General features: G+C 31.9%; 1 protein-coding gene across 3 annotated transcripts; it reads right to left on the bottom strand.

The window, feature by feature from the left end:
* Positions 1–1,629: 1,629 nt before the first annotated feature.
* LOC126770019 (annexin B9-like) lies at positions 1,630–18,237 on the bottom strand. 3 transcript variants are annotated; one of them, XM_050489137.1, is made up of 9 exons: positions 18,058–18,220; positions 17,434–17,922; positions 14,397–14,573; positions 11,198–11,402; positions 7,883–7,962; positions 6,912–6,984; positions 6,248–6,421; positions 4,824–5,005; positions 1,630–3,800 (listed from the first exon to the last, which is right to left on the bottom strand). In XM_050489137.1, the coding sequence occupies exons 1-9, from the start codon at positions 18,070–18,072 to the stop codon at positions 3,744–3,746; spliced, it is 1,452 nt and encodes a 483-aa protein (XP_050345094.1). In that variant the 5' UTR covers positions 18,073–18,220; the 3' UTR covers positions 1,630–3,743. The 3 variants fall into 3 exon arrangements, with proteins under 3 accessions (XP_050345094.1, XP_050345096.1, XP_050345095.1); XM_050489139.1 differs by lacking the exon at positions 17,434–17,922 and having other exon boundaries at positions 18,058–18,237; XM_050489138.1 differs by lacking the exons at positions 17,434–17,922; positions 18,058–18,220 and adding an exon at positions 15,200–15,433.
* Between the last annotated feature and the right edge of the window lie 1,267 nt (positions 18,238–19,504).

The following is a 19,504-nucleotide window of genomic DNA, read 5'->3' as shown; positions in this document are numbered from 1 at the left end:
GTACAGGATAAAACTTCCCACCTTTTTTATTCCTATGTTAGAGGTAACATAATCCAATCGAAAAATCAAGTAGCGCAATTCTATGCTGAGCGAATGTTTAAAAATCTTGGGCAAAATATAAATTATCCAGATCGTATCGTACCTACTGAAGTTTCATTGCCGGCTAAACGCACACGGCAGCCGTCTTCTTTTGAGGCTTTTAATCATCGATCGGTAACATTATTGAAATAAGATATTAAAATATGAATATTGCCTTAGTAACAATACCTTTGTTTCTTTTTATTTTTTAATTATGAATTTTCATATTACAAACAAAAGAGGTAAGCTAGCCCTAAAATTGAATAATTAAAATTCATCTAAGTGTAGTATCCATCGTCTGTATTATATTTTCACAGAGAATTCTTAACGGATCTCTTAATAGCTTGATTACAAAGTCTGTTTATGAGTAGCTATATATTGATCCGTAACATTTTTACGTTATATTGACGAGCGCTGCCGGATACATAGTAAATGCCTACACATGACCTCTTGTCCTTAAAATACCAAAGTTATAAATTTTCGAGAAAATGGTTGATATGTAATAAAAAATATTTAGCCGTACGAATCAAAAAGGAAAAAGCAGAGGCATTTGTACGTGATTGTGAAATATCAATGACGAAAGGTGATAGTTGGAATATCAACCTTCACAGAACATGATGCAATAGTAAAAAAGGTAGGTTATGGAGGTCTTGAGCATAATCCCTGAAGTATTACCAAATAATGCTTAAACGTACGCCAAAATTCCAGACTACGAAGTTCCCGCCGCTTGCATCTCATCCTCTAAATCCATAGACATCCATTCAAACATAACGGCATTATTCCATTGAAGATCATACTTGAGTCTCAAAAAGGTTCAGGGTTCCTAGTTTTTTACCGCGATTTGTCTCTTAGCAAAGTTAACTTATATAGTTAGAAATATCTACGCTAAATCTCTATGTGATCGGTGATTGATACAAGTACACCTTGAACATCGTCTGACTATGTAGATGATTTTTTTCATTGAAGAATTCAATATAACTAGATGAATTTTTAATAGACGTACCAACGCTCGGGTGGTAGGGCTCGATGGATTAATATTTTCGGCGTTCGATACACAATATAAATACACAATAGCTCTCTGAATGATTTAAATGTGCTATTTTACAAATCAAGTAAGAATTTTTTTTTTTGAATATTGCTTACAATATAATTTTACAGGAGACATAATATATTTATTATAATATTTACTTCAAATAATTGTTATTTTTTCAAATCAAATTAATCCAAAAGTCGATTGCTAATTAAATATTTATAAAATAATATTTTTTATGTGATAACTATCAAAAAATTATTATAAAGTATAAAACGCTTATTTTTTTATTATTGCACAAAGGATTATGCAATGATCATGTAAGAATTCATATGCTTTTTTTTAAGTATTTTCAGGTCTGTTATATAATTATAATTTTTTTCTCAATAAATAAAGGTCATTAGAAGTAAGTAATATATTCGAATATAATTATTTCATATGAGAAATGTTATTACATTAATCTAATAAAAACTTCCAAATTATTCTACAGCACTCGGATCGTCATAAATAAAACAAAAACATTGATAAGAACATTTATTAGACACATCAATACAACAGTTTTATTTGTATACCGAAATAACCATTCATAACGTTATATAAAAGTATTTTGTTGGCCTCAAGTAGCACTATCGTTTCATTTTACCGCAAAGCCGATACAAGCGTTTCTAGCCACGTCCTTTCAAAATATTTAATTTCTTTTCACTTTTTTGTTGTGAAACATCAAACGGCGCACTTAAGGGGTAAGACCGATTCCCATGCTGTGACGGCAAAAAACATGACGGTATAAATACCGTTATGCCTGTCCGCTCGCTGTCTGCTCCCTCGTGTGTGCGTGGTACATAGAATTATTCTTTGTCATATATTATTATAATAATCAGAAAAATATATTTATTTTATTACTGAAAATATGATTTTCTTTATTTTATGTCATAATTATTTGTTATTTAATTATAAATTATTTATATGAATGTCAATTTAAAAGTATGTAATTTCAGTGAATTGTAGTTTAAAGACGTGGCTAAATTATATTACAAGCTATTCTTAATTCTAATAGTAATAAGAATAATTGTTGTTGTAAAATTAAGGTGGGGATGAGATTCAATGTTGCCAGAACCGTAGCATTTTAAAAAAAAATTAATGTTATGCATTGATGAATTGTAATTCTCAGAGATCAAAACAAAATTTTAAAACATATATAGAAATTATAAACTGATAAATAATCGCTGGGTTAAAAAACATTTTTTTTTTAACTAGCTATAATTAATAATGAGAATTCAATCAATTTATTAAATTATTGTAAAGCTGTAATACTTTTTTAAATGTGAAAGAATATTCCAGAACTATGTAAATAAATGCAGTGAAATTTAAATGATGAAAAAACTCATAAGAAAATATTTTTAGAGTAAAATTAAAATCTCTCGACAATATGCTATTGAATAAAAAAGTCAAACATTGTCCGCCGTACACCTTGCGAAGCGCAGCGCAGAGTTATTTAATGCCAATATTAATATTAATAACATGACAAGCATCAAAAGCTGACAGAGGCGCTAATAGGAGCCGCGACATCGCAGGGACTCATATAGTGTCGAATGTTACGAGTCGCATGTACGAGCGCACACGCATTCGAGCGTGCATGAACGTAAGTTGTGCCGCGTGTGAAACCTTCACGAGATTGCTCTGCGCTGCGAGTTAACGACCGAATCATGATATAATTCAAGTAAATACGTTACTGGTGTATATAGAAATTTTTTATTTAAGAATTTTATAAATGTCTTAATATTAAATCTGCCTATGAAAAAAACCGTATATTTGAAATGGGGCTCTCAATATTGTTTTTAATAAATATAAAAGTCGTGTTATGGCGTTTTTAAATATTTATACGTTGAAAATATACTTCACGTGAAAACCAATAACTGTTATAAAGATAAGCTGTGGTACACATATATATAAAGTATTTTGTATACAAAGGCACATTTCAATATATTTTCATAAACAATATATCTTTCAACAGTTCTTTTATATGTGCATCCAATATTAGAAACTAATTCTTCTGTAATGTTACTATTGTTAATCTAATTTTAATATTTTTATAATTCCAAATAATTTTGTGTATAAATTTTATTTTAAAACAACTACAGTTATAGAAACAATGTATTTTGAGATAATGCATATATAAATGCATTTATGTAACAATTGATTCGTTTTCATATAAATAAATACATGAGATAATATTTCCATTTCGCAATAATATCCTTAAAAAATACAAAATGTTCGAAAACAGATCAATCGGACGGCTTGATTAATCGATTCAGCAATATAATATATATAATAATTCGTAATTTAATTTGTATTATAAATGAATAATAATGTTTTGTATAGGCTTTATCAGGCCATAATTGTGGCAATATTTTACGAACACTAGTATATGTTTAACTCATTCGACGTTAAATGAGTTAATACGGATAGTATACTTACTCTTGTATATGTTTATATATAATATAAAAATTTAGAATTCAAATATAAAACCTATCACTTACACATTAAAATTGTAAATGATGTATAATGAGATTACACAAGCCTTTAAAACACGTTTGTGGACAAGAAGAAAAAAATAGCGTGAATATAATCAACTTGTCTAATAAAGACCGAGCAGACCCAGAAGGCACTTCTTGTAGTGACCGGAGCAATCACCCTGAAAAAATTACAGATAATATATATTAATTATTGAAATAGATTTAAAAACATTGATTAATAATAATTATTTTTTTTTTTTTTTATAGAATAGGAAGGTGGACGAGTATATGGGCCGCCTGATGGTAAGTGGTCACCAAACGCCCTTAGACATTGGCATTGTAAGAAATGTCAACCATCGCTCACAGCCAATGCGCCACCAACCTTGGGAACTAAGATTTTATGTCCCTTGTGCCTGTAATTACACTGGCTCACTCACCCTTCAAACCGGAACACAACAATATCAAGTATTGTTGTTTTGCGGTAGAATATCTGATGAGTGGGTGGTACCTACCCAGACGAGCTTGCACAAAGCCCTACCACCAGTAAATTTATACTTAATTATATAATACAAAATTAAACTTCAACCAGTTGTAGTTGTTAAACGATCGCCAGACAATATATACACAAGGAATAATAGCCATTGGGCACTTAACATCGAGTCCCAATGGCGCCCAATCAACACTATATAGAACGATTAATTGTCTTTGGTTGAAACTAAATATTATGTAGTCTTACTTTCCGTCTAACTTCATTACATTAAAAAAATAACATTAACCATGCTTAAGTAAAATCAAGAAGCAAAAATTAGAAAGAAAAAAGAAAAGGACAATTTGACATTAACGCACCAAGACTTTATGTAATCGATACCACATTATCTATTTTTAGAAATAGTAGATTGTTCAATCAATTGACAATTGTTTTATTATCATCTCACTTAGGATTACGACCCAATAAAACCTTTTTAAAAACCTTGAACATTAATCAGATTAGAAAAAATAAATTACGTAATCAAATAATAAATTATAAAATCGATTTTCTGGATATGTAAGATATTTATAAATCTCAAAACTTTATTCGCCAAGCCAACTGAAGCGTTTCATATCGCATTTCAATAACGTCTATTTAATTTAAAGATCTTTCATTAAATGTATTGTTTATGGAATTGAAAGGAATAATATTGTGTTGTGTTTATAAAACTTACCTCGATCCAGCTCTGAAGAGATTCCCCATATTTAGATTGGAACATGTCAGCGATGTCTCCGAGATCGACCTCACATCTGGTCACCATGATGCGGATCAGCTGACGGTCGTTAGTGCCGAGACCCTTCATGGACTTGTGGAGACGTTCAGCGAAGAATAGCGGCTTGTTGCGGACCACTTTCACTGTGGTCATAATATTTTTAACACATTAGTATTAGTTTAACCTTAAAATTTTTTTGAACTTAGAGAAATCAACATTAAAATTAATTAAAATATATACTTTTTTATGTTAATTAAAATATAAAGTTTAACTGAAGTTAGGCAACACCGTTGCTTTTGAGGCATTATATGTGTTCCCTCCCTAAAGTGATAAAAAGCGCGTATTAATAAGTTGCCGGAAGTAATAAAAAGTGGCGCGCACGCTCCAATGAATGAATAGACGAATGGAGTAGTCAAATAAAATACCTAGGTAATCGATATATAAATAATAATTAATTTAACTTTTCTTTAAGTTTACTGCGTTTTCGGTTTGTTCGCTAAGTCCATTGTCGTGTAATTTTTATTTTTATTTTTTTTATTTAAAGTGATTGTGTGATGCCCATTACATATTTGCAACTTCAATTGAAAAAAATGTATTCCTTACTATTTAAAGACTTACTATTTAATAAAAACATTGCTCTATTGAAGCGTCAATAGTGCAATAGTTCAAAGTCGCAGGTACGATCCTGACCATTTGGGTCTATTGTCTATAATCCCCACTCTAACACAAGCGTTACGTTCAATTGGAGGATTAAATTATATATATATATAATTAGTAATTTTCTTACAATGCGAATTGCTAAGATTCTTAACAAAAAAGAGAAACGACTTCTGTATTGCCCTCTTTAAATCGCACGTATTATAATACTACCGATCAATGAATAAGTTCAAGGTTATTTTAATAGATTAGCAAGATAACTTAATACACCAAAAAAATGAAACTCATACATCTTCCAAACTGACGATGTAAACAATATCAGCGTCAATGTATCACTTCTCGTGAGAACTTTGATGTGTCCCTTATACCCAACTCTGACTCACTCATTCGTTGGCAGAATAGCTAATGAGTATAATTTGTCTCGTCATACATCCGACTTGAGTAGTGAGCCAACGTAAAGTTAAAACTAACTCATATGACATGGTTGACTGCGCATTGATAACATAATATATCGAATGATTTTTACTTCGTAATATGCTACATAAATATAAGCATAATTAAAGAGTCGTCGTTGAGCCAATATCGTTCTTACTTTTTAATTTAAGTAAAAATATGCATACGACTCTCATACACCGTTCGAAATGTAGCGGATATCAAAGAATACACTTACTAAAAATCTGATCTATTACAATAATTACAATAAGCTAATAAAAAGTAAACAAACTTACCAATAGCCCGCATAGCCTTTTCAAGGTCACCAGAGAATTCCGCCTTGATAGCGTCATCTATGTCGTGGCCTGTAAGGAATTGGTATTCTTGGAAGATAGCCGCCAGTTGTGGGAATGAACGGGAACACAGCACCGCGTTGAACACTGATTCGTCTGTGCCGAGACGAAGTTCGCCTGAAATACACAGAGAGATTTATGATTTTTGAATACTTATATATTTTGATCTATATATCTTAAACAAATATTTGTCATATTTTTTTATATATACAAAAAAACGTCTGTCGGGATTTTTTTTATTATAGAATATGAAGGCGGACGAGCATATGGGCCACCTGATGGTAAGCGGTCACCAAAGCCCTTAAACATTGGCATTGTAAGAAATGTCAACCATCGCTTACATAGCCAATGCGCCACCAACCTTGGGAACTAAGATATTATGTCCCTTGTGCCTGTAATTACACTTGGTCACTCACCCTTCAAACCGGAAAACAACAATATCAAGTAATGCTGTTTTGCGGTAGAATATCTGATGAGTGGGTGGTACCTACCCAGACAAGCTTGCACAAAGCCTACCACCAATATGGATTTACTATTTTTATGTAAACATTACTTCACAAATAATGAGATCAATGAATTTTAATAGCGTATAGTTGAAAAAAATTACCTGCTTGTAACAGGCTTCTAGCATCTTCTCGGGCCTTCCCCTGATCGACATGGAAATCTTCAGATCTATTACCCTGTGAATAAAAATACTTTTCTTGAAACCGTATATAGTTATTATATAAATGATTAATAATACCTCGTATTACGACTGCCTTTCTGGGACCAATTTATAATTTAATAAGTATGTATAAATATGTGTGATTATAATTCATCCCATGCTTTACGGTGAAGGAAAACATCTTGAGGAAACCTGCATGTGTCTAATTTCACTGAAATTCTGCCACATGTGTATTCCACCAACCCGCACTGGAGCAGCGTTATGGAATAAGCTCCAAACCTTCTTTTTTTATATAGAATAGGAAGGCGGACGAGCATATGGTCCACCTGATGGTAAGTGGACACCAAACGCCCTTAGACATTGGCATTGTAAGAAATGTCAGCCATCGCTTACATAGCCAATGCGCCACCAACCTTGGGAACTAAGATGTTATGTCCCTTGTGCTTGTAATTACACTGGCTCACTCACCCTTCAAACCAAAACACAACAATATCAAGTATTGCTGTTTTGCGGTAGAATATCTGATGAGTGGGTGGTACCTACCCAGACGAGCTTGCAGAAAGCCCTACCACCAGTAGAGTTCTCCTCAAAAAAAGGAGAGGAGGCCTTTAGCCCAGCTGCGGGACATTCAAAGGCAGGTTACGGTACGGTATAAATATGTATACTTGATAAAAAGTAACTTCTGAGTGGCCGTTCTTATCGATAGAATATACACACATTCAGAAACGGTTATGGTTTTACATTTAATATAATTATTCAAAAGAGATTTCGTTTGAGACACTTGAATAAAATTTATTTTCATTCATATCAAATAATTCAAAACTAATTATAATGTATCTTAATTTTATAGAAATTATTATTAATAGTATTGTTTTTAATATTAGGCGTTCATAAAAATAAAAATCAGATATTACCATGCATAATGACGTCATAAGCCTCTTGAAATTTCCTGATGTATCTCCGCGTAAGTCATCCTCGAGAAGTGTTCCATATACTGAAACAAAAAGAAATATTAAAAGTGATAAATTATTATTAACCAGTGGTATAAAGTTACATAAAAGGAGGGGGGGCTTAGGTGTTAGGTGCCCTCCGTCCTTTTCTGTAACCCTGGGAAAGAAGACGAATAATTAAGACACGAAAACATATTCGCATTTATAATAGAAATGCAGTTTGATTTAAAATTCTACGATTAGTATGACACCGTATTCAGACGAAAATCGTTGGACAATGTTAGTGCAAATTTTATTATTATAATTTGGTAACACTAAGTAAAAACGTATACAATGTTTGTATTTATGATTCAACTAAGATATGGTTTCATAATAAAGTTATCTTATCTAAAAAAGAAAAACAAAAATCATCAAAATGGTTAATATGACGCAACCTAATTACTATAAGTCAATGACCTAGTATGTTTGAGGATTCATTTGTCTCCGCGTAAAAGCCTAGAAAGACATGAACATTAAGGCCATTTATTAAACAGTAATTTATCGACTGTTGGCAACATTCCAAAAGATTCCTACACTTTACATTTTTTCTCTTTCACAACAACCGATTATTGATGACTCAGAGTCGGTCTGATGAGGAAAAACATTATGGCCGTGACTCTAGTCTCAATGAATCGATAATACTCGTATAAGTCGTATAAGCCAGTTGATAGAGATTATGAAATTCTAGTAAACCTATGAATTTCCGCCGGGGGGGGGGGTTGTTGTTAGTTCCTCTATGTGCTTTTTTATTCCCTTGACAACGTGTATTCAAAATTCACGATGATCGGTTGGATGGCCGTGATAACCCAGTGGTTAGAACGTGAATCTTATCCGATGAATCTAAATTCAAATCGTGTAAGCAAGATTGAATTTTCATATGCTTAATTTGTGTTTATAATTAAAAAATTGTCGCGTACGTATAACCACCGATTCGTATTAGAGCAGCGTGGTGGAGTAAACTACAACCCACCTCAAAAAGAAGAGGAGGTATAAACCCAGCAGTGGGACATTTAAAAGACATGAGCAATTCTTTCAAATTCATTTGCGAAAAATCTATAATTAAATAATAGGAGCCTATGTTTTATTTAGTACTTAAAATAAAAGTAAGGTTGACAATATCATACAATTGTATTAAGTTGCAAAAGTTGAGGTCTGTCTAATCACAAATACTGTTCGATATTCGAGCATAATCATTATAAAGAAAAAGTAATATGAATTTTTAGAATTCGAAAAACTTTTTTTCTACTCTAAAATCGTTTAACAAGCAGAGGAGAAAAAGTATTGAACCGTTTTGCATTTACCTAAATAGGTATATATAATAATATAAGTATATAAATATATACATATAGATGTACTGGTTATCAGTCTAGTTAAACTTATGAATTATCTTTTCAGAAGCACACTTGATAAGGAAATAGTTCATTTCAGGTCGAGGAAGTCTCCCCACAATCTAGGAATGTGGATTCACGGTAACAATAGTGAACAACATTGAGCTTAGAATTGCCTGTATCCTATCCTCATTTACCTGAGTTATGCCCGTTTACGGTCACTCGTAAATTGAAAACAAAATTATAGCTGTTATCACATTAAAATCAATTTTATACTGTTGATAATTTCGATTCACGTGAATTTCTAAAATTTGTCTTATTTCGGACTAAGCGCTAAGCTCATTTCATATTAACATTCTGTAAAATGTAGTAAGGAATAAAATTCGGTCAAGTACAAACCTCTTTAGTTATCTTGTTTTGTTCAGTCATATAGTTACAATATATTTTGTCTTCTTCTTTCGAATGTGAAATTGCTAAAGACCGACAAGGAGATATCAGTAGTCACAAGCAACAGGTTTATAAGTAGACCGTCAGCCAATATTATGTAAACTTTTTGACGTCTTTGTCGTACGTCATTTTATTTCCACACTTCGGTCTTTGTTAGATGATGCACATAAAGGTACTTTTTTTAATGTAATCAGATTGCTTATTTTTAATGTAAAAATGCCGTAGTTTACATCGAAATATGCCCCGAGACTTCTTTGAGCAGTTTTCGTTATTATCTATTATTTCGAATTTAGTAATAGGCGGCTATTTTAAGTCACCAGTAGTATTCCAAATAGCATTGGACTTGTATGAATAGCATTCATAAATAAGATATTTTCAATCTTGATACTAATATAATGTTATTCTGGCTCAAAGACAACCCATGCTGGAGATATTGCAAAAGTGACATTGCCTAAGTAAAATCAGACAAATTTAAATATAATCTTGTAAAATTATTGATTGATCTAAACATAACTATACATCCAGTGAAACATTATAGTATTATATTTTAGCTCGTATGGATTAAAATGGGCAGACCATGGTCAGACGACATTAGAAAAGTGGCGGGTGCTCTATAGATGCGAATAGCACCGGGAGAATTGGCGCGCCGGTGAGAAGCATGTCCAGCAGTGAATCAATATGGGCTGAATATGATCATGAATTAAAATGCAAGTTAATTTTTAATATAAACTACATATTAAGGTAATACGACATACATATATGGAGTGTAATAATCATTAATAAGCAATCAAGGTAAAACATTGGGATTTACCCTGAGGAAATGAAGAAACAATTGAGCGTGTCACGTTATTTTAAGTATATTAAATTATTACATAATCTATTTAATTGAGTAGGACAATTATCTTTGTCCCCATTCAAACTTATTTTATATGATAAAGTATATATATAGTAGTATTATTGTAAGCAAGTAACAGTAAAAAGTATGCTTTTTAAAATTAATTCTCGTTTGATAACACTATCGCCTATTCCAACCACAAGAGCAGTAAACCCAAATAAACAACTTTGACACTGATATTATTGGTCAGTAACAGCCTGTGAATGTCCCACTGCTGGGCTAAGGCCTCCTCTCCCTTTTGGGGAGAAGGTTTGGAGCTTATTCCACCACGCTGCTCCAATGCGGGTTGGTGGAATACACATGTGGCAGGATTTCAGTGAAATTCGACACATGCAGGTTTCCTCACGATGTTTTCCTTCACCGTCAAGCGCGAGATGAATTATAATAACAAATTATAAAATGTGATAAATATAAATTATATGCGTCAATCGCTCAATAGTATCTTGGTATGTATCAATGAGAAAATCCCAAATTCGATTCTAATTTGGACTATTGTTATTCACACTCTTACAAGAATAATAAATGCCTAACTGGAGACGAAAATACGAATATTATACAATCTGTACTTACTTGCAGTGTAGGCTTGTTTGATGACGTTAATCTCGTGGTTGGACATGGTGCACATCACCTCAATGAGCACATCCTCATCAGTTCCAATACCCGCTGTCGCATCGTGGAGCTCCTTGGCGTAGAACTGCGGTAATGGCGTCATAAGAGCCACAAGCAAGTCTTCAAACTTCCCACTGGTTTCGCTCTTCAAATCCGACACCAGTTCCTATATGATAAATGGATAAATACGTTACTTGGCGGTAGGGCTTTGTACAAACACGTCTGGGCGTGTGTCACACACTCATCATAACGCCAATCAGCAATACTTAGTATTGTTTGCGTTCCGGTTTAAATAGCGAGTGAGCCAATGTAACCAGGCACAACGGATATAATATTTTAGCCGCCAAGATTGGTTGTGCTTGACTTTGTAAATTTTGGTTGATATTTCTTGCAGTGACAATATATATGGGTAATGGTGATATTAGAAATAAAAAAAACATGTTGCCTTATCTTTATTGTTTACGTACAGATAAAATATAATTATGTTTATAAGATATTATCTGTGATGTTTGTTATCTGTTTGGATGAAATAAAAGATTGATACAATACGATAAAATCCTGCGAATGGATCGTTTATCACATGCATTTGTTTTGGTAATTTACCAATAAATAGCTTTTTAAATTTTATTTTTGATCTAAGATTCAAGTCTAAATTTATTCCTCATGTTTTATTTATTTAACAATATAAACAACCAAATAACAATTAAACTATGGCACTTAAAGTAAAACTTATCATATCAATACGTTTTTGTCTCATTACGCTAATTAAATTTGAAATTACGCTAATAATAAAGAAAATTATGAAAATACCCAAAATTAATGAAGAGTGATAAATAATATTACTTAAAAGTATTAAAAATCCATAGAGAATAATTAAAATAGTCATTTTCTAATTGCAGAAATGTATTGCTTATAAGTAATTTTAAGGCTTCGACCCTCTAACATAGAACGTAAATTGGTTCAAACGAAACCATTTCATTAACTAATGGACATAATGTTCATTCCATTAGAGCAAATAACACAAGAAAATTCGATATCACTATATTTACTTTGAAAGTTACTTTGTTCTTGACAATCTAAAAAAAAAATATTTATTGATTGCGACAATTTTTTTTTAAATGGTCATATTTCGATAATAGCACCATAAAAGGATTCTATCTTTTACAATGATCAGCTGTATTGTAAGCTATTTAAGTAACAATATACCGCGACTGGCACAGTATAATGGACAATGGCTATCATCCCATAGATAATATACATATTTGTGAATAAAAACATTTGTTATTTCATATAATATAAAATAATATGCGACATATTAGTATCATTGTATATATATTTAGCACGTAAAGGCGTTGGTCCTGCGCCTGAACTCTTTCCTGTCGTGCCGGATTGTCGTCCCATCGGATTATGATAGCTCCCTGGAATAGAGAGTGCACCTGTATTTGCGCACACACTTGTGCACTATAATATGTCCTGCGCAATTGGCTAATCTCTCTTGAGATTGGCCGCCTTGGCCGAAATCGGTTTGGAGGACCTTATTTATTATAATTGTATGGTTTTCATAAAATCTGTATTGTTAATGTTTACAAATATTCTGTTGTATAATATTGTAGTTCTTTTTTTAATGTTGCGATACCTTAGTTATATAATATATACCTGTTTTAAGAAGAATGTTACAAATTGTATCTGTAACCTTTGTAGGAATGCGCTTCATCCTTTAGTATGCCATACATACTATTTGTCATTTTTAAAATATGAAACTGTTACCAATGAATATGAGCCTATTTTTTTTTAAATTGTCCCGAAACCATTGGTTGTATTGAGAACTTAGTCGGTTCGACGTTATATAATAAATATATTTAAATGTTTAAAATGGTCCAAAAAAACAAAATATGATATGCCGTCATAGCTCCCTCTCTGCCCTTTCTATTCCCTTATGTGTCTGGCACATAGTGTTTGTACTTTATTGCTATTTATTATTACAAATACACAAAAATTATATTTAATATTTTTATTTAACTCAATATTTGCACATTGTTCTGTTTTCAATTGTAAATTATTTATATATATATATATACATACGCCTGTCCTGTGATAGTTTATTTTTTATGTATTGAATTCTATTCTTTTATAAATTTGTACGTTAACGAAATATATAACTAGGTTATTGGGGTTATATATTTCTCAGTTAAAAGTAAACTAATTTTTATTTTTATTAGCGGATACTTTTGAACTGGCTAGCATACAGTGTCTAGTGCGATTTTTTTACTTATTCGGTAGCGTTGACATTAACTGCGTGTTGTATGGAATTAAAACAGCGCCGTTTAGTGATAATAATCGGAATTACATACAAATCGCAGTTAAACAATATCGTAGAAGTAAAAAAACTCGTACTAGACGCACTGATCGGCCTGACGACACAGCTGACATTGACTGATTACAAAGTCAATTTACTCATCACTGTAAAGTCGGGTTTCCATCGGAAGTGTTATAACAAAACATTGATAACGTATCAGTGGAGATTGCACGTTCTAAATTTAAATGAATCACGCGTGTGGTTTTATTTCGGTGTTTTTGGCCCAAAAGACACAAACATAGTTGGGCACTAGCGGCAATTACTGCAACACTCTATAACTCTTCTAAAATCTCAATATTGAAGGAGCCGTTGATAATAATTCGACAGTTTTGTCTTCATAATCTGTTAGTATTCCTATTTACTTTCTTGATTTATATTCATCCCACATTTATTTAATGAATATTAGTCAGTTTTAATTTTTTCACTTGGTGGTAGGGTTAGGTACCACCCAAACATCGTATATTCTACCGCTAAACAACACTTAGTATTAACTGCAAGAACAGAGACTTAACATCTTAGTTCCCAAGGTCGGAGGCGCATTGGCGATATAAGTAACGGTTAATATGTCTTATGCGGATGAAATATTAAAGTCTATGGGCGGTGGTGACCACTCACCATAAGGTGGCCCATTCGCTGATTCGCCTAACTATTTTATGAAGAAAAACATTAAAAATAATCATAGTGATAGCTTATTTATCTTAAATGATACTTCATATTTTCGAAATAAAAAAAAATAATTGTCAAAGTTATTACGAAAATATGAAGCCTTGGATGAAAAATGAAAAAAAAAAAACTATTATTTACCTTTCCATACAGAGTTTTGAACTCGAACGCAATTCGGAGACGTTGTTCGTTACTGCGACGAGTCAATACTTGAATAATCGATTTTTCATCTGTACCGAAGCCTTTCATAGCCTTTCGTAGGATCGCTGCATCTTCACGAGGGTCGAAGGGATTCACAGGGACTACTGTTGGTTTGGACTGTGAATTAAATTGTACTATTAAATTAAATATTTATTGCGACTAAAATTATATTATGTTAATAAAAGCAATATTATACTTTTCGTTAACACATGCATGAAAACTGTTACATGATATAGACGACTATGAAACAGTATTTTTTCTTTATTTAGTAAGTGTTTAGTGATATGTTGTCTATTATCATGCTGATGGCCGATTGTTTAAATTGTAGGAAAAAAAGCATTACATATATGTCACTCAGATTATACATTTGAATGAAGAACTAAGTAAATAAGTAATTAAAAAATGATTAATTACTATATTTAATTACTATATATTTATATGTAAATAATGCTATTATTTTTTATGTTTGTTTGAATTCATCGACATATCACCTACTTAAGCATGTTGACAATTTAATACAATGTATTTACTAAAGATAAGAGCAATGATTGACAATCAAATATTGTAAGACAACATCAACCCAATTGATATGATAAAAAAAAAAATCAACCGCACATCAAAGAAAATTTGGTGCTATTTAAGTAAATTATCGTTCATAAGATTTCCGCTCAGTTCATTCTCATAGCACGTGCAAATTAAGGTAGGCATAAAGAACGAATACACCGAGAAAAGCTATTAAATACCGTGTAACGAAACGACTTGAACCCACGCCGAATACCAATTGACGCTCTATAGATGCTGCGCATACTCGAATTTGATGTTACCGAGGACATATTAACTTATAAAAACGAAACTATCACGAATTGACAAACATTAAAACACACACGATACAATTACATCACAAACCACCATATCACGTATTAATGATGGTATAATACGAGAACAGTGGTTGGTTTTAAAGCAACTACATCCATTGTAGTGGGGACCGAAGTCGAGACTGAGTCGCTGGTTATTGTGATAAATGTACGCGGAGAGACGAAGAGACATAACAATGTAATTGCAGTAAACTGTTCCTTGAATAGAGTGACTGTGTAGGTATGGCACCAGGATCATATACTTATATACACATATATGATACCGGTCTAAGTTTCGTGTCAAGTTGAACGGAATTAAATTCATATAAAATGAATTCAGAACTAACGGATTATATGAAATGGCAATATAAGTTTGTTGACGATTATTATTTATTAGTAGTGCCCAGAGATTTTACCAGCGTAAACTGTAAAAAGTAAACTGAATTGTACAATCCCGTGCCAAAGACGTCGTCGGATTGAAGATAGTTACCTACAAATATACTATCAAACGTAAATTGAATTCGGCTTAGCGCGTTAAATTACTTTATAAAGTAATTATTTATATATATATTTATGAATACATACGAAATTGGAACATTAATAAATAATGTTTTTTTTTCAATCACAACCGATTAATTTTCAATTTGTCATCTCTCAAACCAACTCAGCTCTCAAAAAACGTAAATACACGACAGACCCTATCATTACAATTAAAAAAATGTAACATGCAAAAGTATCTTCGGTGTTCATATTTATAAATCTTATTGTTATTAAAAATTAACGACTATGTGCAATTAAATAATACTCTATTGGAATTTGTATTATTATTTTCTTGTATTGATTTTTTTTAATGACATTCAGTATCCTTCATTCTGCTTGTGTTATTGTAAAATTGACTTAATAAAAAAATTATGAAGCCCTATTAGAGAGTAAATAAATTATAGATGAAGAAAAAACATATTACAATTATGGAAATAAAATTGCAAATATGTAAAATAAATTTTGCAATATTTACATTCAAAAGTAATCTATCTTAGTCAGAGGTAGATTAACTGGTTGTTACACAGCTAAATTAATGGAAAAAAAAGTTACATCTTGTCCAAATAAAGGGCAAGCGGCCCTGTCTCTGCTTAAAAAAGTGTAGAGATTATTTGATCACACCACTCCGTTTCAAGTTGGATTGACGGATGGAGACAACAAAAAAGTAACTTAGTCTTATTAACACGAAAGAATCACTATTATCGGTTAACAAATAATAAGTTGTGTATAATCTCAATATTACTCACACATCAATAGTTCTTGTGAAATGTGTACTACATTCTGAATAATGTTTCCACTATTTGATTATAAAAAAAAATGAATTGGCACACTGCCGCTTATCAGTGTTTTAATCTTGTGGTACAATAGTCTGCATGTGTCAATGTATACATGAACTATGAATAATGAATGAAGAATAGTGCTAAAACTACATTATGGTTTAAGGTTTAACTATTAAATGAAAGTGTTTATAATGATAATGATATTTATTTTTAGAAAATGTATCAGTTCACAATATATTATTAATATTAAAATGAGTCATTCCAGTTTCACTGTTAAAAGTTTTTTTTTTTTTTGTTATATATGTCAGGATAAGGCATCATAAATTAAGGTTTAAAACTAAACATTTTGAAAAAAAAAATGTATTCCTATGTAATCATTAATTTCAGCTCTAAAAAATCATATTATAATTGTGCAAGACAGTGTAATTTTTTTTTTCTTTGTCTTTACTTCAAACTTTTTTTAAGCTTTAGAATTGCAAATAGAAATTTTATGTCAACATTACATAGTTACATTAACTTTTTAATGTTTTTTTTTTTCAAATGGTTTTTCAATATATTATGAAATCAATAAATAGTAATGTTAATGAAGAATGTGCATATTCTCAATTTTATTAATCTTATTTTAAAATAATGATTATATTGTTAATGACAGTTTGTGATGATTTTGGTAAAAGCTTTAAGCACATTAAACTGTATGTATAAGCGTAAAAAAAGCTACAATTCTATGTCAATGTTTTGCTTATCACAAAATATAAATTAACATATTATAGCATGTAAGGTTAATATTTAATTTAAGAAATTTACCTTCGGTTCATGCACTGGACTCGAAGTAACCTGACTGACTTGATGACTTTGGATGGTTGATTGGGGATACCCCTGATATTGATTAGACTGGTGATAACTAGAACTTTGAGGATAGCCTTGCTGTGATGGTGCAGATTGAGCAGGCGGATAGCCTTGAGCAGGCGAATAGCCTTGAGCAGGAGGATAACCTTGAGCAGAGTTTGGCTGGGGGTATCCTTGACTTGGGTAACCAGAACTAGGTTGTGCATAACCTTGCGATTGAGGATATCCTTGAGTTTGTTGAGGGTACCCTTGTGTTTGTTGCGGATATCCTTGAGATTGTTGCGGATAGCCTTGCGATTGTTGCGGATAGCCAGATCCTGTGTTAGGATAACCAGGCTGTGGCGCTGGATATCCCATCGTAGGGAAGCCTGGCATCGGCAACGGGTTTCCAAAAGACTGCGGAGCTGTGTTGCTAAATCCGATATTGTGTAGATAACGTGGCTGACCCTTGAAACGAAACGAATGCCTTTATAATTACGGATGTACGTACCTACACGACGTAAGTATTTTGTGATAAACAAAACAAAGATTTCTACTTATATAGCTATTTCAAATATTTCCAGATTCACACTTTGTACTTACTTGATAGGGATTCATTTTGTATAACTTAAGTTGATATTGATATTAAGTACACTAAATTTCTTATAATTAAGTGATGTACAGTTATAACACACAATTTCGTTACACACTCGCAAGCTTGAACAACTTTTGTGTCAATGACAGCTAAGCGTTTGCGGCTCTGATCAGACCTCCGATGACGAATAGAGTTGATGACATCACATTGACGTTCGGATATTGCTAGGGATGCGTAATTTTACAGAATATTTTGTTGTCTATGCTTATATTTAATGTTTCAAATAAATATTTAAAGTTACATTTATTCTTCAATTAAATGTTGTATTGTAAATATGAGTATCAAAAAATAAATGGTTTTTATAATATATAAATGGAACCAAACTTGATTTTTCCACCATAACGAACAGTAATTTTTTTTTCGTTCGAACAGTCATTATATTAAAATATAAAGTAATAATTATTGAGCGTAAAAAAATGCGAACCGGAAAATACTGATTTTTTTACCTGACATGGGCTAACAGCCTGTGAATGCCCCACTGCTGGGTTATTGTGTAGTACTTATAAAAAAAATATACGGCAAAACAATAAGGAAAAACGTAAAAATTTGACCGTCATAGATGATAACAACCAATGAATAAATAAATAAAAACATAATTTCAATATTAAAGTACCTATATTTTTCTTATTATTACCATTGCTATGAAGTAAGTAGCGGCGTCACGCACACAAAACAGAATAGAGAGGGGCAAAAAGCAATGAGTGGCTATGCCTAACTTATATGCCAATAAGCTGGCCACTATATTAGATCAGATCAGGGCAGATCCTGGATTCGATTCTTGGTAATGGCCAGTACAAATGGAAATTGACAGTATTTATATTCTCGTGCCACGGAAAGTATATAAAGCCGTTTCTTCTTTTACGTTCGTTTAGAGCTTGAATTCTCTTAGCTCCCATTTTATTCATCCCAGTCTCCACTACTAGAGACCCATTTAGCTGAAATCGGTCAGAAATATATCATTTGAAATATATTCGGAAGTATGGTATGAAAAAAGTCAAATCTATAAATAGTATTGCTATAGGTTAAAATTCAAAATTGAATTAAAGTGTATCATTGTAAAAAGTTGTAATTAATAGATCTTGGACGTCACCGACTGATCACAATTTGGGGAAATCCACTTCGTCTTAAAACAAGACTAAGAATTACTCAACCCATTGATAAAGATGAGTAATCATCAGTATGATACGATACTACGTCATAAGTGACACCCACCCATGTTTTTATTTCGAGTTACTACGTCACACGCTTTGTTACAGAATGTTTTAACACGTTTAGTTCATTTCAATGGAATTTGTACACTTACCTGCAGTGTACTTATTTAATAAAATAAAAGAAACTGCAGTTGTTAGACGCCTGTACTTTTGTCATATATTTTCTACTTAAAAAATATATTAA

The sequence above is a fragment of the Nymphalis io genome, chromosome 8 (genome assembly GCF_905147045.1).
Source record: "Nymphalis io chromosome 8, ilAglIoxx1.1, whole genome shotgun sequence".
In the NCBI taxonomy this organism is placed as follows: domain Eukaryota; kingdom Metazoa; phylum Arthropoda; class Insecta; order Lepidoptera; family Nymphalidae; genus Nymphalis; species Nymphalis io.
Note: the sequence above shows the minus strand (reverse complement) of the source record. Positions and strands in the feature narration are given on the sequence as shown.